Source organism: Chiloscyllium plagiosum, unplaced genomic scaffold (assembly GCF_037043375.1).
Source record: "Chiloscyllium plagiosum isolate Xiang-an unplaced genomic scaffold, Cpla_swu_hap1 HiC_scaffold_12, whole genome shotgun sequence".
NCBI classification, from domain to species: Eukaryota; Metazoa; Chordata; class Chondrichthyes; order Orectolobiformes; family Hemiscylliidae; genus Chiloscyllium; species Chiloscyllium plagiosum.
Window position 1 is genome coordinate 9690946 of NW_028270150.1, and position 24816 is coordinate 9715761.

A 24816-nucleotide genomic window follows, 5' to 3' on the forward strand; every position below is an offset into this window, starting at 1 on the left:
CAGACCTGTTGAGTTTCTCCAGCAATTTTTGTTTTTGATCTCGTCTTCTTTGTTGTTTAAGAATGAGGATGTCTTTCTGAAAGCATGAGGCATTGGTGGGATTGTTTCTTGATTACTGAACACTGTTTCTGCTCTCCTTACCCAACTATGGATGTCCTTGCTTTAGAGGGTCTGATTAAAGGTTATCATATTTACTCCTGAGATGACAGGGCTTTCCTGTCAGAAGAGGTTGAGTCGAATGGGCCCAGACTCTCTGTAATTTAGAAAATCAAGGGGTACTCTGAACCACAACCTCCTCAACTTTCCTTCTATTCTTCAATGACTACAACATGCATCCACTAATAGCTCAAAAATATTTGCAATAATGCAAGTCATTGAACCAATATCTGACACAGATTTTACAAGGTTCACCAAAAATTGTTCATCTGTATGTTCTCAGAATCATATTGGCTCTTGGACTGGCAACAGGCTGACTTTGAAACACATGTCCTCGTGTTCAAATCTCCCACAGCCTCCTAGACTTTGCAATCTCTCCCAATCCTGTAACTCCCATGACTTCATTGTGCTCCAACTCCAGCCCCTTATTCCTTATTCTTCACAATTGGTGGCTTTTCATCAGAAGCAGGCAGGTTGGAACAGGTAACAAAGACTGCCCTTGACTTTTTTTTTATTTACTCATGGTACTTGGGCTTGTCTGGGTTGGCCAGTATTTATTGTTCTTTCTCTAGTTACTCTTGGGACGGTGGTGATGAACCACCATTGCAGTCCACATCTTGGAGGCTGGCCCACACTCGTCATAGACTTGAAATGGGAACTCTATTTTTCCTCGTCATCTGTGGATTTTTCCAGAGTTTTCTGCCTATCTTTTACATTTCCAGTATCCACCAACATTTGGCTTTTCATTTTTCTTTCATTTATTTTCAAATCTCTCTCTAAAACATTCCTCTCTGATCAAACTATTGGTCTTAATACCTCCTTCTGCGTCTCAGAATCGAAAGCCCTGTCCAATTGTGCTTACATGTTTACAACATGCAGGATTCTATATAAAAGGAAGTTGTTGTTATTATTGAACTCTAATGAAGACGAGGATGATGAGGGTCAATGTTTCCTTTAACTGGGAAACAAACGACTATTTGAGAAGAAGCAGATAAGCTAATTAGGGAAAACAGAAAAATGTATAGTGTAGTTTTAATGATCGACTATTTTGAAACTCATTAAATTCAAGGGAGTTCAAGCTTGACTGAGATAAGGAACAGAGGCAAGAAGTTGAAAACCTAATTTAATATCTTCACGGCAACATATATGCTTATCAGGTTCTGAGTAAACTGTATCGATTTTAATGAGGGGAAGTATTGCCGTTGGATCATTAAGACTGCTGTCAATGATAATTTCAGGGCCGCACATTCAACCTCTGGCCCCCAGTCATGGAAGGAATTAATCTTCCATAACAAACAGGAATGTGCTATGTGCTGCCTTTGATAAGTCGTACTTTACTAGAGTGAGTATGTTTGCTGTTGTAAACTGGTAACTCCCATGCAGGCCAAACCAGAACCTCCCTTTGTTTGACACTCAGTGTGTGCAGCCGCAATGAAGGAAGGGATGGCAGAGGCAGACTTAACTTTGCATTAAACTTTACAGTCATTAAAAATCCGTACCAATAACTCAAATCCTTGCTCAGGTATTTTGGTTTTGACTCGGCAATTTCCTCCCCTTTTCAGGTGTAGATATTGATCCTTGGTTTATCCCTTGGTCCTGGGGAACTCCCCATTGTCTCCTCATGTGTTAGGGAATGTCAGTATTTGGTCAAGAATGGGGCAAGCTAGCCGAGCCTGTTGGATAACAGCAGAGGAAATAGGAGTAGCAGTGAGCTACTTGAACAACTTGACACTGTTCCGTCTTTTGGTAAGATCATGGCTGATCTAACTGTGGTCTTCAATCTACCTTACTCTCTGTGTCGACAGGCAGTACGTTGGGCTGAAATGTTGACTTTCCTGCTCCTCGGATGCTGTCTGACCTGCTGTGCTCTTCCAGCTTCATATCTGTTTACTCTGGCTTCCAGCATCTGCAGTCCCTCCTGTCTCCCACCAACAGTGTGGGTTCAATTCCCACATCCGCTGAGGTTACTGTGAATGTCTTGCCTTCACACCTCACTTGAGGCGTGTGGACTATGGGCCAACAGCTGGGACCATGGTTGACTTCACCTCACCTTTTAACATCTGCAACCTCACCCGTTACCTATCTCGACGGCATTCTGGTCTGTCCTGTTCTGGCACTGACGTAGATATCACTTGCATCCCCTAAAAATCTTGAACATTTCAAGGAGATTTCCTCTCATTCATCGAAACTTCAATGAGTATACAGAGGAACCTCCAGTATCCGAAGGTCACGGGCAGGGAATATTTCCTTTAGTTAATTCAATGCCAGATAACATAGTTAGCCAAGCATCGGGACCTTGCGGTCATGTTCGGGTAATCAGACATTCAGTTAATCGAATGCCAGATAATCGAGGTGCCACTGTTCCTCTACCCCTTTCTCACACATGTAACAATTCATGTATAGGTATACAAATTTATAAGCGATGCAGACCATACCCATGCAAATCAAACATGCAACACACACACACACACACATGTCGACACACAAATACTTTGCAGTCACACTGGATTGTGATTTGCTCCATTGGCCTTGAAACAGAATGATGTCATTGCTTTTTCTGGGATCTTGCTGTACGCGATCCGCTAAGCATCCTGCAACATTGCCTACATGTCACAAAGTACTTTAATGGTTGCAAACAGATTTCGAACATGCCGAGATTAAGATCAGTGCAATAGAGACAGAAGCCAATTATTGTTTCTCAATTGGCATGAAATCAAAAATTCAAGGAATTACACCTTGTAATAAATTGACAGCTTCTGATCAAAGGAGAAGCCAAAATATTCGGTATATAATGTTTCAAAAAATAATTGAAAGGATGTACGGACTGGGAAGGGAGAGTTTCTTTCTGCTTATTCACAGGACACGGGTGTTGCTGTTAGGCCAGTGTTTATTGACTATCCCTAATTGCTCCGAGAGTGGCTAAGAGTCAACCAAATTGCCATGGGTCTGGAGTGATGTGTAGGCCAGAACAGGTAAGGATGGCAGATTTCCAACAATACTGAACCAGCTGGGTTTTAATGAAGAGGTCTTCTGAAGAAGGATCACTAGACCAAAAAAGTTAACTCTGATTTCTCTCCAAAGATGCTGTCAGACCTGCTGAGCTTTTCCAGCAATTGCTGGTTTTGTTTCAGATTTCCAGCATCTCAAGCTCTTTCAGCTTTTCTGGGTTGCAATGATAATGGACCGTGCGATTACTGCTTAGGAATTAGGGGCAATGACTATTGCATGGTCACCACCATCAGGCTGTATTCCAGAATTGTTCACCTCACAACCTGCCACAATGAGAATTAAACCCACACTAGTCTGAGGTTCTGGGTTGCATGTCCAGTGACATTAATACTCTGTGACCATCTCCTCATATTGAGGGGATAACTCTTTCAGAGAATTGACACCACCATCTGGGGTTGAATGGCCTTTTCTCTACTGTACAAAACTGTAATTCCTCTTGCTTTGACACTGACAGAAATCACATAAGAGCATGCAAACAGAAAACACAGGAGTAGAAGTAGGCCATTCAGCCCATCGAGACTGCTCTATCATTTAATGAGTTCGTGGCTGATCTGATCATCCTCAACTCCACCCTCATGCCTTTTCCCTATAACCCCTCGATTCCTCCACTGATTTAAAAATCTGAATCAACTTTTCATATAAGTAATGACCTAGCATCAACAGTAAAGACTACCACTCCGAGAGAAGAAATTTCTCCACTATTTTTGTCTTAAATGTATGGTATGTTTTTCAGATATTCTGCCCAACTCTCCCACAAGAGAAAGCAACCTTTTCACATCGATACAGATCCCCTGAGAATCTCAAATGTTTCAACAAGGTTGTCTCTCATTCTTCTAAACTCCAACGTGTATATGGTCAACTTATTCAACCTCTACACACAAGACGTCTCTCCACAGCTGATATCAGCCCAGCGAACTCTGTCTGCACCGTCTCACCTTGGCTTCTTGCATTCCACTCCCATGCAGCGATGCCTGGTGAACTGCTTTGGGATTTTCTGGGGGGAGGGAAGGGAGACTGCGATGGTGGACAGCGGGGGAGAATTCTCGGTTGGAATTCTATACAAGTGTGTCCACAGTGCAGCATCAGGTCTGACTGTGAGCCTTTCCCAGGCTTTAGGGAGCTAACCCAGTCACTGGGAGACCGAAATACAAGGCTCTTTTTCTGACAGATCATTCAGCCCCCACAGGGAGATGGGGAGATAGTTGAGGCAGGGGGCTGGGGAAGGATTGAAGAAAAAGGGAAAATGATTTAAAAAGGAAAATAATCAAGCGTTGTTCTGACTCAGCGTGAACTTGTTTTACTTTCCCCTTTGCAACATGTCATTTCAGATTTACAGCAAAGCATGATGGGTACAGTCAGCACCCCTTTGTAAAACACAATCACATTTTTACTTCATTAACTTTCAACAGTTGGTTCATGTCTGCCTTGCTGCTGATAGTCTTGGAATGTTCGAATTTCACAGCACGCTAATAACCTCTTTGGAGGACCGGCAAGAGTAGAGGATCCTGGCAGCGTGTGGGAGTGGAGACAACAAGTTCCGTCGAAGTCTGAAGCAAGCCATGCCCCCTGCCTCCCCTCCTCACCACGGACAGTTTCAGGAATGATGCTTTGTCTCATCTCACACTGTCTCGTTCAAATAACTCCTCCAGATCTCGCTCGCCATCAGTCATCAACAAGTACACTTGCACTGAGAAGCAAAACTACCTAACTGCAAAAAGTTAAGAATGTACATCTCTGCAATGCCTCTCGTGGCCTTTACGATATTGTGGTTGGAAGGATATTCTGTCTTTCATTGGGTCGAAGGGTTGATTGGGCTCTCAGTTTGATCGACTGCTTTCGAGTCTCACATGAAGAGGCTTTCGGGATAACAAGATGTAGTTGATTGCAGGGCAGCTATCAAAGAGGAGTCACAATCATAGGTTAGACATTGGTACAAAGGCCACACCTGGAATGCTGTGTTCAGGCTTGGTCTCCTTACTCGAGAAATAAATTACTGGCACTGGAGGGGGTGCAGAGGAGGTGCATTAAGTTGATTCCAGAGTTAAGAGGATTGGTTTCTGAGGAGAGATTGAGAAGACTGGGGCTATACTCATTTGAATTTAAAAGAATGAGGGGGGATCTGATAGAAACATATAAAATTATGAAGGGAATGATAAGATAGAAGCAGGGAAGTTGCTCCACTGGTGGGTGAAACTAGAACTAGGGGGCAAACTCTCAAAATCAGGGGGAGCAGATTTAGGACTGAGTTGAGAAGGAACTTTTTCACCCAAAGTATTGTGAATCTGTGGAATTCACTGCCCAGTGAAGCAGTTGAGGCTTCCTCATTGAAGATTTTTAAGGTGAAGATAGATAGGTTCTTGAAGAGCAAAAGGATTAAGGGCTAGGGTGAGTAAGTGGGTGAGTGGAGCGGAGTCCATGAAAAAGATCAGCCATGATCTTATTGAATGGCGGAACAGGCTCGAGGGGCCAGATGGCCTCCTCCTGCTCCAATTCCTTATATTCTTACATAAATGTGGGTTGATTTTGAATGTGGACAAATGGAAACCATATTCAGATTCATAACTCTATCAGCGCTTGGGCAGCAGCGAAAACAATACTTAATTGAAGACTGTTTATGACCCTTTTTGCTTCAATGTGTTATTAACACTCAGATTGCTTTCAGTAATTATAATACTTTATGTCGTCTTTTCCTGATAACCTGCCCTTATTGCCTTATAACAACAATGGAACAACATGCCAATGTGAAACATAACTGCAGTGGTCCCGAGGTACTGCATCGGTCTGTCACACAGCACACCAAACAGAATCAGAATTCCTGCTGCAAAACGTTGCTTCATTAGCTGACTAAACTGCTTCTAAGCTCGCATTCAATCTCCCCACTAACATTTCAATTTCCATGCTAGTTAACATTGTGAAAGGAGTGTCGAGGTAATGGCATAAGAGTGTTTTGCAGCCTTTAAATTTATTGACGTGGAATTATAGAATGACACACCACAGACAAAGTTGTTGTGGAAGGCACCTCATAAACGTTAAGTCATATGAGGACAGCTCATGGTGTTGGAGGTAGTGGATTGGCATGAATCTAGAATGGGCTCACGGGCAGGAAACAGCAAGTGGGGATAAGGGGTTCTTTTTCAGGTTAGTAAGGTATAACAGATAGGGCTCCACAGGGATCTGTGCTGGGATCACAACACTTTACAATATATATTAGTGATCTGGAGTAAGGAGGTGAATGTTGCTAAATTTGCAGATCACATAAAAACAGTCAGAAAAGCGAATTACGAGAGGGATACAAACAATTTACAAAAGAAGTGACAGGTTAGCAAGTGGGCAAACTGTTGGCAAATGCAGTGCAATGTGGGAAAATGCAAAGTTGTTCAATTTGCAAGTGAGAATAAAAGAACAGAATTATTTAACTTGAGAGAAACTGGAATAGGCTGTAACACAAAGGGACTTGGAGGTACCGTGCATGACAACATTTGTCCTGACGAATGCAATAGGTTCCTTCTCCCTTCAGAAATATTCAAACTATCTACATAGATACCCACTCTCTGCCATTTCCATAAAGCTCTGAACACTTACCTTCTCAAACTGTATGTCTCATTTGGTTGTGAAGATTACTGTTTAACCTGCTCGGCAGAATGTCAGGCAGCCAATTCTAGTTCTCAACAACTTAGCACAGTCAAAAAGGACTGTATTCTCATTTTGCCTCCCTCATGGTCTCCTCCAACCCCCCCCTATACCTTATGTCCTCTGGTTGTTAATTATTCCCCCACAAAACAGTTTCTGCTGATCGACATTACCAAACTGCTTCATTATCTTGGATGTCTCCGTCAAATCTCCTCTTAACTTTGTCTGTTGCAAGGTGAACAGTGACCTCTCCACATAACTGATTCCCTCACACCCAGGATTACTCTGGTAAACACCCTGTGCACTCTCACTAACGCCCAGGCATTTCTGTTACACAGCAGTGTTTGAAATTGAACATAATTCGGAATTTGGGCTGGCTCTGACATTTCTAAATGCTCAGTATAACTTCTTCGCTTTTAAGGAAAACAAAGCACACAAAAGCCTGCAATCAGCAACAGTATGAATGGTTCATGTTTTTGGTGACGCTAGTTGATGATAAACATTTTTCAGAATATCAGGAGAGTTTGAGAGTTGAGAGATTTTTGTCAAGTAATGCAATCAGCCTTTTCTGCCATCTTGGGAGGGGCGTAGAGTCTCAAGCTGAATGTCTCATTCAAGACAGAAGACAATGATAGAGAGTGAAAATCCCCCTATACCCTTCGACATTGTCCCAATCAAACACTCAGTACAGGACTCATCAAAGACTCTTGAACTTTTAACTTATTCCTTTGTATGCCTAGTTTAAACTATGAAAGACTTCAATGTAAGCTGTCACTTACAGATCATTCTGTTATAACGAGTGTTTCATTAATGCAGATTCACTGTAATGGAATTAACGAATTGGGAACACTTTCTAAAGCGCAAACTTTTAAAACGTAACGGGATTACAGCACCAACGCTTTAAGCGCTCTTTCCAAAGCGTAATATTTCTATAATGTGAGGCTGCACTACGACACAACCATCACATAATAGAAGAACTACCTGCATTTCTTTATTTTTACACTATTCTATGAAATAATATTTAAGTTTTTAACTCTTGTTTCTCTTGTTACTTTGTACCGAAGCCTTTTTTTGTACCTAGGTGCCTTGATACCTAAGATAGTATCATGAGGTGACATTATACACTTCTCATTGTACTCCAGTATGTGACAATAAATTATAGAATCCCTACAGAATCATAGAATCTCTGCAGTGTGCAAACAGGCCCTTCGGCCCAACAAGTTCCACACCGATCCTACGAAGCGTAACCTATTGGGTGGCACGGTGGCACAGTGGTTAGCACTGCTGCCAGAGACCCGGGTTCAATTCCCGCCTCAGGCAACTGACTGTGTGGAGTTTGCACGTTTTCCCCGTGTCTGCGTGGGTTTCCTCCGGGTGCTCCGGTTTCCTCCCACAGTCCAAAAAAAATGTGCAGGTCAGGTGAATTGGCCATGTTAAATTGCCCGTAGTGTTAGGTAAGGGGTAAATGTAGGGGTATGGGTGGGTTGCGCTTCGGCGGGGCGGTGTGGACTTGTTGGGCCGAAGGGCCTGTTTCCACACTGTAAGTATTCTAATCTAATCTATCCAGCCCCATTCCCCTGCCCTATATTTACCCCTTACTAATGCACCTAACCTACACATCCCTGAACACTATGGGCAATTTAGCATGGCCAATTTACCTAACCTGCACATCTTTGGACCATGGGAGGAAACCCCACGCAGACACAGGGAGAATGTACAAACTCCACACAGACAGTCACCCGAGGCTGGAATTGAACCCAGATCTCTGGTGCTGTGAGGCAGCAGGGCTAACCATTGAGCCACCATGCCAAAATCTAAAACCTAAACTAAAAGAAACTAATTTAAAATCTAGATACAGAGTAAAGCTTCCTCTACACTGTCCCCATTAAACACTCCAGGACAGGGGCAGCACGGGGTTTGATAAGGAGTAAAGCTCCCTCTGCACTGTTCCCCATCAAACAGTCCCAGGATAGGTTAGATACAGAGAAAAGCTCCCTCTACATTGTCCCCATCAAACAGTCCTAGGACAGGGACAGCACAGGGTTAGATTCAGAGTAAAGCAAGACTGTTGAAATTGTAATTTTGTTTCTTTATCTTCCTACTTTATACCGAGGTACCTTTGTACCTAGGACGGCGCTAGGAACGGCAACATTGTACACTTTTCACTGCACTCATGTACTTGAGTACATGTGATAATAAAATCTCATTCTAAAGCTCTCCAACTTTGTTCCAACATATTTTTGAGCCAACCTCTGAGGAGTGCCCTCTACTGTCAGAAATTAATACTTTTCCATTTCCAAACACAATGTTACTTGCAGAATATTGACTGTCAATTTAGTTTTGCTGAAAGAAAACAAATGACTTGAGGATATTTCATTCAATGGAACTCATGATATTCTGAATGAGTGACCAGTGAGTTACCCACTGAGCCATGATGCTTACGAGATCGGGAGTGGAGATGGTCAGCGTGGCTGCATCAATCACCAGCTGCTGTGAGCAATGCAGTTTCCATATTCATAAGTGGCGAACCACCTCAACAGTACAATTAAACATTCAGATGTCCATGGGATCACAAACACTCAATGGTCAAAAAGTGTGGTGCAGGAAAAGCACAGCAGGAGAGTCGACGTTTCGGGCAGAAGTCCGTCATGTTCCACCAGCACTGGCGACTGCCTGTATGCAGATGTCCGAAACACTCTCCTGAGACCTCCCCAGCTCTCACCTCTCCCTTTGGCTTTAACACCCATCTTACAACCTCCATTACTGACCAAATTTCCAGTCGCAAAACATCTCAAGTATTGGCTCAGCATTGCATTTATTGATCTGATGATTTTGTTGTGGAATGGCTTAAGATATTTCGCTGTGCAACAAGTGCTATATAAATGCACATTATTGTTGTACAGGCCAGCAAACATCAGAATAACTATTTCTTTACATTTCTTGCAAAGACAATTGAATTTTTTTTTTAAAAAGATGCTGCTTTTAAAGGGGCAACACTCCATTTGATTGTTGCATATAAAAATGCTTGTGCAAATAAGGGGTTTACAAATGAGGTTCATTTTCACTTTAAGTAGTGAATTTTAAGGGCGACAGTGGTGTTAATGCACATTACACCCTCCATCTGAGTATCTCTCACACAAATTTAAAAATTGCCCGGGCTGCTTATGTGATGTCTTAGCTGTTGCACAGTGAAGTTTAAAAAACACCCAGCCTCCAACAAAGTCCAACTGAAAACATTGACTGAAAGTGCTGTTGTGAAGCTGTTACAGATATTTTCAGCATGTTGTATTTAATAAGGGAATGCAGATTGTTGATTTAGTGTTGACCAGTTGCATTATTACCCAAGAAGAACTTAGACCTGTGTGTATCAGTGTATGTGACTGTCTATATGTTTAGGAGCTGGTTAGCTCATTTGGCTGGTTGGCTAGTTTACTAAATAGAGTAAAACCAACAGAGGAGGTTCACTTCCTACACCAGCTGAGGTTACCATGAAAGGTTTTCCTTCTCAACTTTTCCCCCCACCTGATGTGTGGTGAATCTCAGATTAAATCATCACCACTTTGCGTCTCTCTCTTCTCTAATGAGAGTGTAGCCCTCTGGGGATGACAATGACCTTACCTACTCCCATGTGTAGATTAGTGTATAATATGTACACACATGTTTGCTTGTGTTCACATAAGCATGTGCCTGGCAGATTTCAGCCAAGCTTTCTCAGGCAGAACTTGGAGTTGCAGGGTCATTGCTCATTTCCTGTCTCCCACCAGCCAGCAGGAAGAAGCTTGGACTGTTCAGTTTGTGAAGTGCAATGTATCCACACCAGATTTATGGAGTGGCAAACACTAGCTTTTACTTCTCTTGCTATTTCTCAGATATCTTGGAATTTTGCTAGTTCCAGGGGCATCACAGTGCTGAACTGAGGAACTATAAATCACAGCATGACAAGTTGTAAAAATCAAAGATTTTGACCCAGTGACACTGAAGGAACGGCGATACCTTTCCAAGTCGGGATGGTGAGGGGAACTTGCAGGGGATGGTGTTCCCATGTATCTGCTTCCCTTTGTCCTTCTTGATGAAAGTGGTTGTGGGTTTGGACGGTGCTGTCAGAGGATTAGATACCCTGCAGTCTGGAAACAGGCCCTTCGGCCCAACAAGTCCACACTGACCGTCCGAAGAGTAGCCCACCAAACCCATTCCCCTACCCTATATTTATTAGATTAGGTTCCCTACAGGTAAATTTCTGCAGTGCATCTTGTAGATGGTACACACTGCTGCCACTGAGCATCAGTGGTGGAGGGAGTGGATGCTTGTGGATGTGGTGCCAATCAAGTGGGGGCTGCTTTCTCCTGGATGGTGTTGTTGGAGCTGCACCCATCCAGGCAAATGGGAATATTGACTTGTGCCTTGTATGTCGTGGCTAGGGATTAGGGAGTCAGGAGGTGAGTTGCTTAAGGATTTTTTTGCCTGTGATCTGCTCTAATAGCCACTGCATTTATGTGGCTAGTCCAGTTCAGTTTCTGATCAATGGCAACCCTTAGATGTTGACAGTGGCTGATTCAGTGATGGTAATGTCATTGTATGTCGAGTGAGGGGGGAATTAAATTCTTGTTGAAGATGGTCATTGCTTAACATTTGTATGGCATGAATATTACTTTCCACTTGTCATCCCAAACCTAGATATTGTTCAGGTCTTATTGCATTTGGATGTGGACTGCTTTAGCAGATATCTAAATCAAACATCAACTCATTGCAAAAGCTGTCCCAATGTATAACTCTCCTGGAGAGCTCAGAAAGCAGACTCAGGTTTGCATATCTTCACAGACCATCTCCAACTTTTTTATTCATTCACAAAATGTGTGCAGTACTGGCCCGCATTTATTGCCCATCCCTAATTGCCCAGAGCACCTATTGTCATGGATCTGGAGACACATGTCGGCCAGACCAGGTAGGGATGGCAGATTTCCTTCCCTAAAGGATATTAGTGAACCAGATAGGTTTTTACAAAAGTTGGCAGTAGTTTTCATGATCATTATTAGACTCTTACTCCAGATTTTTTTTGTAGTTGACTTTGAATTCCCCTATCTGTCATGGCTGGGTTCAAACCCCAGCCCCTAGCACATTTCCTGAGTCTCTGGATTAATAATCTAGTGATAATGCCAGCAGGTCACCACTTCTCTTACTGTGCTCAAGCACACCATAAGCCGAATTCAGTCCATCTCAGGACATAGCAAAACTGATCAGAGGTTCACATCTGGGCTGCACCCCGAAGAGTCGAGAGTAGATGATGAAAAAGTTACCTGAGGTTTGAAGAGATGTGTATGGGAGAGTGATAGGTTCTGTTGCTTCATTATGAGACACTGTGGTTGTGGGCTGCTTCTTGCAAGGCCTAATCCTATGAAACCTTCGAAAGAATGGGTGATGGAATCGCATCATCCGGTGGAACTCTTGATTGCAAGTCCTCGGTTGCCGTGTGAAACGTCGTTGACGGCAGCTTCGTAGGATTCCTAGGATTCAACAGTAGAGGTTTTCTGATGGGTTGTTAGCTTCCCTGCAAAGCCCTGGGTGTCATACGCTGTGAAGTGAGCACGCAGACTTTCTGACTGCGAGGTCCCAGTGTTGAACTACCACATAACCTCCACCCCCCCTCACCCTGCTATTCATCTCTACATTGGAGCTGAACATTGGAAGTGCACTGAAAGGGAATAAGCATCCATTTGGTTCACTGAAGGGAAAATCACGCCATCTGCAAGAGAAGCAGGGCACCAGTAATAACAACATGGTCAACTGGTTTAGTCCCTGCTTGGTGTTACCATATGGCTCTTGGCTCAGCTCTCTACTCTGCCTGTTGGATAGATGATTGTTCTCAGCACTGCTCAGTATTTGTAGCTTGTAATGATTTCTCTCCACCTCAGAAAGTCTGCTTTCTGACCTGAGAATATATATCCAAACTTTTTTATTTACAATATTGGATATTCTGTTCTCTGTGTTAACACTGAGGTTGGAGAGGTACACTGATTCCTCTTTAGTCCCATTCCTCCACTCATCAAAACAAATTGTACATCTCAACGATGTGAAGATATAACCAACTAACATCATCTTGAGCTGTATTAGCTTTCATATTAGGAAAAGTCAGATTTCTTTAGTCACTAGGAATAACTAGTTTAACACAAATGGAATCTCATTAATGAAGATGGCACACACATCCACACAGTCTCTCTCTCACACATACACACATCCACACAGTCTCACACACACAATCTCTCTCTCTCTCTCACATGTACACACATCCACACAGACACACAGTCTCTTACACACGTCCACACAGTCCTTCACATACACACACATACATCTACACAGTCTCTCTCTCTCTCTGTCGCACACACATACATATCCACACAGTCTCACACATCCACAAAGTTCTCCACACATACTTACATCCACACAGTCTCACACACACACATTCACACAGTTCCTTCCACATGCACACACACATCCACACAGTCACACACACACACACATCCACACAGTCACACACACACATCCACAAAGGTCTCCATACACACATCCATCCACACAGTCTCTCTCTCTCACACACATCCACACAGTCCTCCACACACATACACACATCCACACAGTCTCTCTCTCTCTCCCTCTCACACACACAGTCTCTCTCACTCACACACACACGCACACATCCACACAGTCTCACATGCATTCACACAGTCCCACACATCTACACAGTCCTCCACACATACATACATCCACACAGTCTCACATTCACACAGTTACCCTACACATACACATGCATCCACACACACGTACATCTACACACACACATACATCCACACAGTCTCTCACACACACAGTCTCTGTCTCTCTCACGCACACACACACGGGTTTTTGCATGGCAGGGGATTTAGGGATTATGGGGATAATGCAGGTAGGAGGAGCTGAAACAATGGATAGATCAGCCATGATCTTAGTGAATGGCAGAGCAGGCTTGATAGGCCAAATGACCTACTCCTGCTTCTATTACAATGAAACTATGAAACACACACTAACAGACACTCCCAAACAGACACTTGAAGACACGCTCATACACACAAACACACACTCACTCTCTGAAAGCCCAGTTGATTGGATGTCTCCACCTGAATACCTGATCCTTGCAGATGCAACATTCTTGCTGTTGTATCCAATGCCTTTTCAGTTCAAAGAAAACCTTCTATAGGGTCCAGTCAATGATATCATTGAGTAATGTTTGAGTCACACGTCCTCATAACATCTGTAAAATGTTGGGGAGGTGATGGCCTAATGGTATTATCGTTCGACTATTAATCCAGAAACCAAGAATAATGTTCTGGGGTCCTGAGTTCGAACCCCACCATGGCAGATGGTGGAATTTGAATTCAATTAAAAAATCTGGAATTAAGAGTCGACTGATGACCATGAGCCATTGTTAATTGTTGGAAAAACCCATCTGGCTCACTAATGTCCTTCAGGGAAGGAAATCTGCCCATTCTCAGTTGGTCTGGTCTACATGTGACTCCAGACCCACAGAAATGTGGTGACTCTCAACCACCCTCTGAAATGGCCGAGCAAGCCATTCAGTTGTATCAATCGCTAGACAGCCACAGCAAATGGACTGCAGCAGTTCAAGGAGGTGGCTCACCACCATCTTCTCAAGGGCAAATAGGGACGGGCTATCAATGCTGGCCAATCACTGATGCCCAAGCCCCACAAATGAATAAAAAAAGCACATCTCCCATTCGTACTGACACCCCATCCTTCCCTGTGACTGTCAGTGTCATTGTTACAGCACTCATGGTCATATCAACCTCACCGCACAATAACTGCAAACTCTGGGAATCCTTCCCTAAAACTGCCTGGCTGCCTCTCTCTTCTCCTCAAACCTCCCTGTGTAAGGAAATGTTCACCACCCATTTTAATATCACCTGCTGTCTCAACCTGCAAAGCCTCTCTGGTCTTTTATTTGCTACTTTGAAGGTGCACTGTTACTGGAAGGAAAACTTTGAGAAATGATGGAATGATGATAAAATTTTTGATATATTTGTACATTCAAGTGGTCAGTGACCGGAGGCTCTAGTTGCATAAATGTGCAGATTTATAGCACAGGACCATAAGCTATAGGAGCAGAAGCAGGCCATTCAGCCCAGTGAGGTAAAAACAATGACTGCAGATGCTGGAAACCAGATTCTGGATTAGACTGGTGCTGGAAAAGCACAGCTGTATTCCTGATGAAGGCCTTTTGCCCGAAACGTCGATTTTCCTGCTCCTCGGATGCTGCCTGAACTGCTGTGCTTTTCCAGCACCACTCTAATCCAGAACCCCACTCAGCCCATTGGATCTGCCTCACCATCCAGTGAGATCATGGCTAGTCTGATAACCCTCACTCCACTTTCCTGCCTTAACCCAGTTACTCTTGATTCCTTTCCTGATTAAAGACCTGTCCATTTTGGCCTTGAATATACTTAATGCCCCGACCTCGACAGCTTTTGGCGGGGAAGAATTCTGTAAATTCATTACCATCTATGAGAAGAGAGGAAACTCCTTCCCATTTCTGTCTTAAAAGGGCAAACCTCTGTCTTGAAACTGTGCTCTCTGTGCCAGCAGCAGGAGGCATTGCGTGAGGGATAAATCCTAATCTGAGGTCCTGAAAAAAATTGCTTACAGTGTAATTAACTATAATAATAAAATAAATTACATTGGTGTCATTTTCTCTATGCAAGAGAAATGCTTTCAGGTGAAGAGAATAGGAATTAGAAGCTCTTGACTCTGAAGTCAATGGGAATAACAGTCAGGAATTATGTTAAACCTGCAGCGAAATCATTTTCACCATCACACAAAGCCAGGAGTTAAGGGGCTCTTGTCATGCAGAGGTAGTGCCCCTACCTCTCGACCAGGAAACCTGTGTTTAAGTCCCACCTGCTCCAGAAATGTGTCACAACATATCTGAACAGGGTTTTTTGATTAAAAAGCCAGAAGTTAGCAAAATAAGCAATCTCAGATTAAAACAGAGAGATGATTTGTACCAGCAGCATTAACCAGTCGATCCAGCTGGAGGACAACTCTTGCTCAGTTAAACATCCTGGACAAAACAGCTCATTTGATTGACATCCTATCATCTGAAAACATCCACTCCCTCCACTACCGACAATCAGTAGCTGCAGTGTGTATCATCTACAGGATGCACTGCAGAAATTCACCAAAGATCCTTAGACAGCTCTTTCCAAACCCACGACCACTTCCATCTGGAAGGACAAGGGCAGCAGATACATGGGAACACCACCCCCTGAAAGATTCCCTCCAAGACACTCACCATACTGCAGTTCCTTATCTGTCACTGGGTCAAAATCCTGGAATTCCCTCCCTAAGGGCATTGTGGGTCAACCTACAGCACATGGACTGCAGCAGTTCAAGAAGGCAGCTCACCCCCACCTTCTCAAGGGGCAACTAGGGACAGGCAATAAATGATGGGCCTACCTGCAGCACATGGACTGCAGCCGTTCAAGAAGGCAGCTCACCCCCACCTTCTCAAAGGGCAACTAGGAACGGGCAATAAATACTGGGCCTACCTACAGCACATGGACTGCAGCGGTTCAAGAAAGTGACTCACCCCCCCCCCCCCCCCCCCCCACCTTCTCCAGGCATGTAGGAATGAACGATAATTTTGAGCCAAATCTTGTGGAAGAATATATTTTAAAAAGTACTCAATTCTGCCTGAGGCACATGTCCCAGAACAGTGCTGCACTGTCTTGCCCACCACACCTTCAATGATTCCTATTGTAACCAACATTTAGTGAGCTCCAAGTACTCAGTGTCACCAAAACCAAACAACGAACACGGAATGGTAAATAGATGTTGGAAGGAATCGCATAGTACTCTGCAGGTTGTGACAGACTGGAAACCATCCAGGAAATGACCTGAGCATCAGGTCTGCCTTGGTACAAGCAAAACTACACCCCAACTGCTTAACCGACCCAATTAAATAAGGAATGAGCATAGCACGGGTTTCCCTCCCTTGCAGTTCTTTCTTTGTCCCTCATTACCCACATGGAGTTTCAGTGTCACAGACTCGAACAGAGATTGGTTGGAGAAGCATCCAATTAATGCCTCACAAAATTTGATTACAAAAAGCAACATGGCTGAGTTTGGAGATTCCACCAGCTGAGCAATGATTTCCTCCTCAACAAATCAACACAGAAACAGGAGGAAGCCATTCAGCCCCTCGAGCCTATTCCACCATTCAATGAGATCATGGCTGATATTTGTGGCCTAACTCCGCAAACCTGCATTTGGCCCAGATCCCTCAACACCTTTGCTTAGTAAAAATTTATCGATCTCAGATTTAATTATTAACAATCGATCCAGCATCTACAGCCATTTGTGGAAGAGCGTTCCAAACATCTCTCACCCTTTGGAGGAGCTTCTTACAATCTCTCCTGAACTATCTGGCCCTAATTCTCAGACTATGCCCCGATTTCTAGAATCCCCAATGAGTGGAAATAGTTTATCTTTATCTACCCTGTCTTTTCCTGTTAATATCTTGATGACTTCGATCAGATCACCCTAACCCTTCTAAATTCTGAAGAAAACAGGCCTAATTTGTGTAATCTCAGATTTAATTAGTCCAGGCGACAATCTTGTGAACCTACGCTGTACTCCCTCCAAGGGTAATATATCTTTCCTAAGCTCACAGTACTGGGAGATAGATGCCAGCATGGTCTGTTGAAAAACTTTTCTTTCTGTAATGCTGGACACCTTATTTCTCTATCGTCTAAGATCTCGTAACGAAAGAAGCTATGCCTTGGTACTTTTGTATGTCAGTCGGCACTGTAATTGATGACGTATAAACTTTTCATAGAATCACAGAATCCCCATAGTGTGGAAACAGACCACTCAGCCCAACAAGCCCACACTGACCCTGCGAAGAGCAACCCTCCCAGTCCCATTCCCCCTATCATGTTACTCTACATTTACACCTGACTAATGCACCTAACCTACATATCCCTGTACACTATGGGCAATTTTTCAAGGCCAATTCACCCTAATCTGCACATCTTTGGACTGTGGGAGGAAAGCAGAGCACCTGGAGGAAACCCAGTCACTATACTCATTGAGTATATATGGCAATAAAGGTTATTCTATTCTATTATGTTGTATTCTAGTCTATTCCACTCGAAGTGGATCTAACCAGAGTTTTGCATAGCTGCGGCATAACTTCTCCATCCTCATACTGCAATCATTGAGATATAAAGCTCATTTAGCTTTCAGAAAGCAAGGCAAGTAGAAACACAAGGCAACAGAATACTTTGAACAGCAAGCTCTCCCAGACTTCTGACTTGTCAAAGCTTCAGGAAACTTGTGGATGACAGACACGCTAACTTGAAAAATACCAAACCCTAAAGAGTTACTCAGCAGGTCAGGCAGCTTCTGTGGATAGAGAAACAAAGTTAGTTGTGGAGTCCTGATGAAAGCTCACTGTCCTGGAAATTTAACTCTGTCTCTCTCACCACTGAGGTCACCTGACATACTAAGCATTTCCAGCACTTTCTGTCTTTATTTCACCCTGGCAGCAATTTTATGATTTTGCTTTTCTTCTTGAATCTGACATGGTCAGAATACTGGTCTTTCCCGTTCTGCACCGTGTCAACATCAAACAGTTGGGTTGATACAATCAAATGTCTTTACTGAGGTGGTCACAGCCTTTATCACCTAATGCTCCACAACACCACAATGTTACAATCACACATTATTAACCCCAGGCAGAGCATTCAGTTTTTAAATCAAAGCTCTTGACAATCGATATTCTACACTGGGGCTTTTGTCTGGTCAGGAGCCTGATCCCACACTCTCCGACTCAAGACTACAACAACACAGCCAAGGGAATCCATACTGAATCCTGGGGAGCAGATGGGCGATTGTTAACAGGATGCCCTGGTGTAAGTGACCACTTGTTGGAGAATCTCTGTGTTGTGTCTGCAGCAGTGATCTGTGGTGTACAGGCATTCTGATTCAAAATGGAGAAGCTGGGTGACATCAATTGATTGATTGATATCAATCTTCAGCAGTAATGCAATTCCATTCAACGGTGATATCCATTCAGCAGACGTGTTTTCTGGACCACTGGTTTTGTACTCTGTGGGTTTGACAGTGCGCAATGCTGCTTGAGTCCTCCTTACCTGTTATGGGCTGCCAACAATCACCGATTTCACCTTCAGTGAGTTATAAATGCTTATAATGCAGAAAAAAATCAGTTTTTGGCTCAAAGAAAATACTTGTACTCACATATCCTGACCACACCAAGCTGTATACTCGCTTCCCTTGTCCTGTAAACTCTGGCCCTGACAAATACACATTTATTCCCTTTTGAGAACCTACTGCATCAAAGACCTTTTCCCCATTGTCACCCTGGTTCTTTTGTTATTGGCTTTAAACCAGGGTCCTCCAGCTCCAGACCCTTCTGCCAGATGATGCAATACTTTCCCATCTTTGCTTATGTGTGACTCCAGGCCCACGGAAATGCGGCTGATTCTTACCTGGGCTCTGGCGATTAGGGATGGGCAATAATAGAGAGCCTAGCCAGTGACGTCCAAATCCCAAGAGTCTATGTTTAAAAAAATGCCCTCTCAAAATTGATTTGAATTTTAGACACCTGTTTGAAATCTCCACCTTTAATCTTAAGGACAAGCCAAGCATCTTCAGTCTTTCCTTGCAACCAGAGTTTCTCATTCCCAGCAACCAGAGTTCCTCATTCCCAGCAACCAGAGTCCCACATTCCCAGCACCATTCCAGTAAATTTCCTCTGCACCCTCTCCAAATCCTTCCCATAGCGTGCTGCCTCGAATTTGAGACAATATGGCACCTGGGACCTAACCGGTGATGTTTAAAGGTTTACAACTACTTCCTTTTGCTATTCTCTGTCGCTGTTAATACCAAGGATCCAGATTTTGCTTTTCAAACATCCTTCACCACTCACCTTATCGCCCTTCAAAGACTGTGTAGGTTATCATTAAGTGTATTGTTCCCATTCTCCCTCGAAACATTGCAGTATCTGGCTCATTTTGCTACTCCTTTATCTTTATGTAAATTATATGACATGCAGAGTTATAAACAAGCCAAACACACACCACAAATACAATGTAATTTCTTTTTGTTGTCGCAGCATCTTTCATAGAACTTCTCTTTTTAAAGTTAGCGTTTAATTGATAAAGAAAACCTTCATTCATAAGCTGCCTCTTGGTCCTTCTACTTTCACTCCATTTAATTCGAAACAAACACTGGGCCTGGTGAATAGCCAAGAGACAGCAGGGAGGCTGGATTATGGTACAACACAAGGAGAACATACAAGACATTACCTGTATGGAGAGTCAGGCTGTAAGGAGGAGAAGTGGCTGTGGTACTGACAGTGGTGGTAGTTGTGGTGTGTAGCTGAAGCATCTTAGCTGCCAGGTCCTTAGCACATGGAAGGTTCATTTCAAAGTCCCGATGGTACGCATTGAACTCTAGAAGATGTCGGATACAAAATGCGTCTCGACGAGGCAAGCGTTGTTTTAGGAATATTTCCCAAAGTCCTAGGAGTCAACGGTATAAGTTTATGACTTGATGGCTCATGCGCATACTAAGGTCAGAGGCTAAGTTAGCAGGATACTCACCAACTGGCAGTCCAGCTACACTTGCACAAGGCAATTGTAATGTCATCATTTTAAGAGATGATAAGCGATGAATCTTAACTTGTCTGAGATGTTTCACTCCATCATCTCTGTCAAACAACTCCACTAAAGTGTCATGAGGAATTTCACACCTGGGCCATAAGTGTTCAGGTATCTTCATGAAACCAAGGACTTTGAAATTGGTGGGATTGGAACGGAAATGGCAATAGAGACTAAGGGCAAGCAGTTAGCATGAGAGAAAAGGAGAGGTATGTTATGGGCTGAATTTCTCTGGCTGCAGAGGTACGTGTGCATCCTTGACCATCCATCACTTAACCAGATCTGTTCTTTTGTGGCCCGCTGCTGTGTTACAGGTCAAGCTCAATAGAGGCCCATCATATAGATTCAAGAACAGCTTCAATAGATTCAAGAACAGCTTCTTCCCTGCTACTATGAGAATTCTGAATGCATCTCTCAAATTTTAAATTTAATGTTGTTTTCACTCTATGTGCACTTTCTCTGCAGCTGTAACACTGTCTTCTTGGCTCTGTCTATTACCCTAATGCACTCTGTATGGTTTGATCTGCCTATGCTGCAGGCAAAACAAACTTTTCATTGCACCCAAGTACATGGGAGAAGAATAAATCAAATCAAATTAAAGCATTTCTACAAGTTAGCTTTGAAACAATTCATATAATAGGTCAATTGAGTTGTTAATGGACCTATTAATCCAGAGAACTACCAAGTGTGCTCTTTAACCCTCCAACATCTTTGCACTCCTGTAATTCTGGCTTCCAATGCATGCCTGATGTCCATCTACAACTGATGGCCATGTCTTCAACTGCAGAGATATGGAACTTGGAAATTTCCGCTCTAAATATCTCTCTCTCTCTGTCTTCCATTACAATGCTCCACAAAACATACCTTTTTGGCCGAGCATTTGTTCACTTGTCTTGTGACCCTAATGTGGTTCAGTGTCAAATTTTATGCTGCCGTACTGTTATGAAGCACCTTGGGACTTGGTTCTCTATTAAGACACCATATTAATGCAAATCATTACAAACTGACACACATTAGGACAGGATTATATGATTAGTAAAAGTAGTCAATATTGAACCATACGGCTGCTCACTCATTAGAAAGAGGTGACTGGTGGTAGTTTAGCTGAGGGTCACCACAGAAGAATCCCTCATGAAATTATACCCGTCATAAAGAAGGCGATTGTAATGTCATCATTTTAAGAGATGATAAGAGATGAATCTTAACTTATCTGAGAAGTTTCATTCCATCACCTCTGTCAAACAACTCCACGAAAGTGTCAATTACTGCTCCCCTCCCTGAGAATGGTCACAGGCACATCTGCTCGGTTCAACCATATATATGTTACCATTTTTTGCAACCTGACCCAAAAGTTTAACATGTGATTGAGAAGATGATTATCACTGTCAAGCAAGACTCAAGGTTCAATTCTAGGCTAACATCTGAACCTGCACGAATCCTTCCAGAAAAAATCAATAGTTAGCTGATTATTCCCATTTCTCTCGGAGGGCCACTGGGATCAAAGACAGCACATTTGGGATAGGGACAGGGTAGGATAGGGTCGGAGGAGGAGCGTCTTATCTTCCGACTGGGAACCCTCCAACCACAGGGGATGAACTTGGACTTCACCAGTTTCTTCATCCCCCCTCCCCCCACCTTGTCTCAGCCGAATCCCTCCAGCCCGGCACCGCCTTCCTGACCTGCAGTCTTCTTCTTGACCTCTCCGCCTCCATCCTACTCCGACCTATCACCCTCACCTTGACCTCTTTCCACCCATCACATTTCCAACGCCCCTCCTCCAAGTCCTTCCTCCCTACCTTTTATCTTCTCCTGCTGAACACTCTCTGCTCATTCCTGAAGAAGGGCATGTGCCCGAAACGTCGAATCTCCTGTTCCCTGGATGCTGCCTGACCTGCTGTGCTGTTCCAGCAATAAAGTTTCAACTTTGATCTCCAGCATCTGCAGACCTCACTTTCTCTTCACAGGGTAGGATAGCCATAGCTCAGTGCTTAGCACACTTGCTCAGGCTCACAGGTTCAAATCCCACTCCAGCGAGGGAGTACAAAATTCCTGAGCCGCGCTGGAGGAGTGTTAGACTGTCAGAGGTACCATCTGGAGTACAATGTTAATAAATGTGAAGTCATCCCTTTTGGTAGGAGTAACAGTAAAAAAGACTATCACTTGAACGGTAAAAAATTGCAGCATGCGGTGCAGAGGATCCTGGGAGTTTTTGTGCATGAATCACAGAAGGTTGGTCTGCAGGTACAACAGGTAATTAGGAAGGCAAATGGAACTTTGTCCTTCATTGCTAAAGGGATTGAGTTTAAAAACTGGATGGTTGTGTTGCAGCTGTACAGGGTGCTGGTGAGGCCACACCTGGAGTACTGTGTGCAGATTTGGTCTCCTTACTTGAGGAAGGATGTACTGGCACTGGAGGGGGTACAGAGGAGGTTCACTTGGTTAATTCCAGAGTTGAGAGGGTTGGCTTATGAGGAGAGGTTGAGTAGACTGGGATTTTATACATTGGAATTTAGAAAAATAAAGGAGGGATCTTATAGAAACACATAAAATTATTAAGGGAGTAGATAAGATAGAAGTAGAGAGGATGTTTCCACTGGCGGGTGAAACTAGGACAGGAGGGCATAGCCTCAAGATTAGAGGGTGCAGATTTAGGACTGAATTGAGAAGGAACTTGTTCATCCAGAGGGTTGAGAATCCATGGAATTCCCTGCCCAGGGAAGTAATTGAGACTTCCTCAGTAAATATTTTTAAAGCTAAGATAGATCATATTTTGAACAGTAAAGAAATTAAGGGTTATAGTGAAAGGGTGGATAAGTGGAGTTGAGGCCACAAAAAGATCAACCATGATTTTATTGAATGGTGGAGCAGGCTCAAAGGGCCAGTTGGCCTACTCCTGCTCCTAGTTCTTATGTTCCTGAGAAAAACATTAAACCGAGATCCCATTTGCCTGTGCAGGTAGATGTTAATGGTGTAACAACCATTATTTGAAGACTAGCGGGGGATTCATAAAATGCCTAATAGAGTCATAGAGGTCTGGTCCTTTACCTTGTTGCTGTTTGAGAGATTTTCCAGTGTACAAATTGGCTGCTTCCTTCCTTACATGACGACATTGACCGCACTCCAGTTATACTTGATTGGCTGTAAAGCACATTGTGACTTCTGATGGTCATGAAAGGTACAATACAAATACAAGTCTCTCCTTTTTGTATAATCCATTGCTGCCATTTTCAGACATTCTATTTTGAAACATCAATGATTTTGTTCATAAGTTTTGCTCAAAGCACGATTAAAGTCATACAAAAACAATCGTACTATCATTACCTGCATGAAATAAGTCAATCTTCATTAATAACCATGTAGCAGGTCATCCCAAACAGGAACAAATGCCAACAGTAGGTTGTAGACCTGATGATGAGAGATGGATGCTTGCCAACGCTGTATTGTGCCAATGATGAAGACAGATGTTAAAGATCTCATGCCATGACATTAAAACAACTAGTGCCATGACCAACCATCCTTCCTTGGTCAAAAACACTAAAAACAAATGATCTGCCTTTCTGTGCGTCTGCTATTCATCGAATCTTACTGTGCTCACTTATCTTCCCATCTGTTATAATGTTGTGTCATGATACATAACATGGCTCCATACCTGCCCAGCATTGCAAACCAAATTAGATTATTCTTTACATGAAATATTTCCTTAATATGCTAATCAGAGGCCCAAACCCTGACTTAGACCCGATGACTCAGGAATTCAGCATTAGATAGGCCACAAAGCGTCCTTTCCCCTTTTGCTAGATCAACTTGTAACAGGTAAGAGTCCTAAAAAGGTGCATTTACTTGACAATACTTAGCTCTTTGTTAACTCCGGTAAGAAACAGTGCTCTTCAACAAGGTGACGCTCTCTCCTCGATTTGGGATTTGACTGGGTTTCTCAAATGAGCAGACCCAGGGTGGTACCATTATTCTTCTGGTTTTTGAATGCCAAAACAAAAGGACCATTGCCAGAGATATTAACACCAACTCCTCCAGACACTGGGGAGACACTTGTGACTAGCTCCTGTGACGTCTCAGCCTCTTAACAATTAGCCATGTGGCCTGTTTACCAAAGAAATGATTTGGTGCAGCCAAAGAGCACCAATGAGCACCTGGCTGAACCTGGTGCTGAGCATGAACAGCAAGAGAAACCATTATTTAACCATAATGAAGCTAATGTTACTGAATTAATAATCCATAGGATATGAGTTCAATTCTCAGTCTGGTGATTAAACTCGGTATTGAGAAGCCTAAG

General features: G+C 43.3%; 1 protein-coding gene across 5 annotated transcripts in view; it reads right to left on the minus strand.

Moving 5' to 3' along the window:
• The window catches only part of robo2 (roundabout, axon guidance receptor, homolog 2 (Drosophila)), a 1751833-nt gene that overhangs the window by 805789 nt on the left and 921228 nt on the right, over positions 1-24816 (minus strand). The window contains exons 1-3 of one of the 5 annotated variants that reach the window (XM_087992444.1): positions 21390-21420; positions 20172-20387; positions 12090-12296 (exon numbers count right to left, since the gene is read on the minus strand). The exons of the other annotated variants lie outside the window; for them this stretch is intronic. Of the exons in view, the coding sequence (XP_087848570.1) occupies positions 12090-12296; positions 20172-20387; positions 21390-21405 (439 nt within the window). The 5' untranslated portion in view covers positions 21406-21420. Of the gene's footprint in view, positions 1-12089; positions 12297-20171; positions 20388-21389; positions 21421-24816 lie in introns of those variants that run through there. 5 annotated transcript variants of the gene reach the window in all.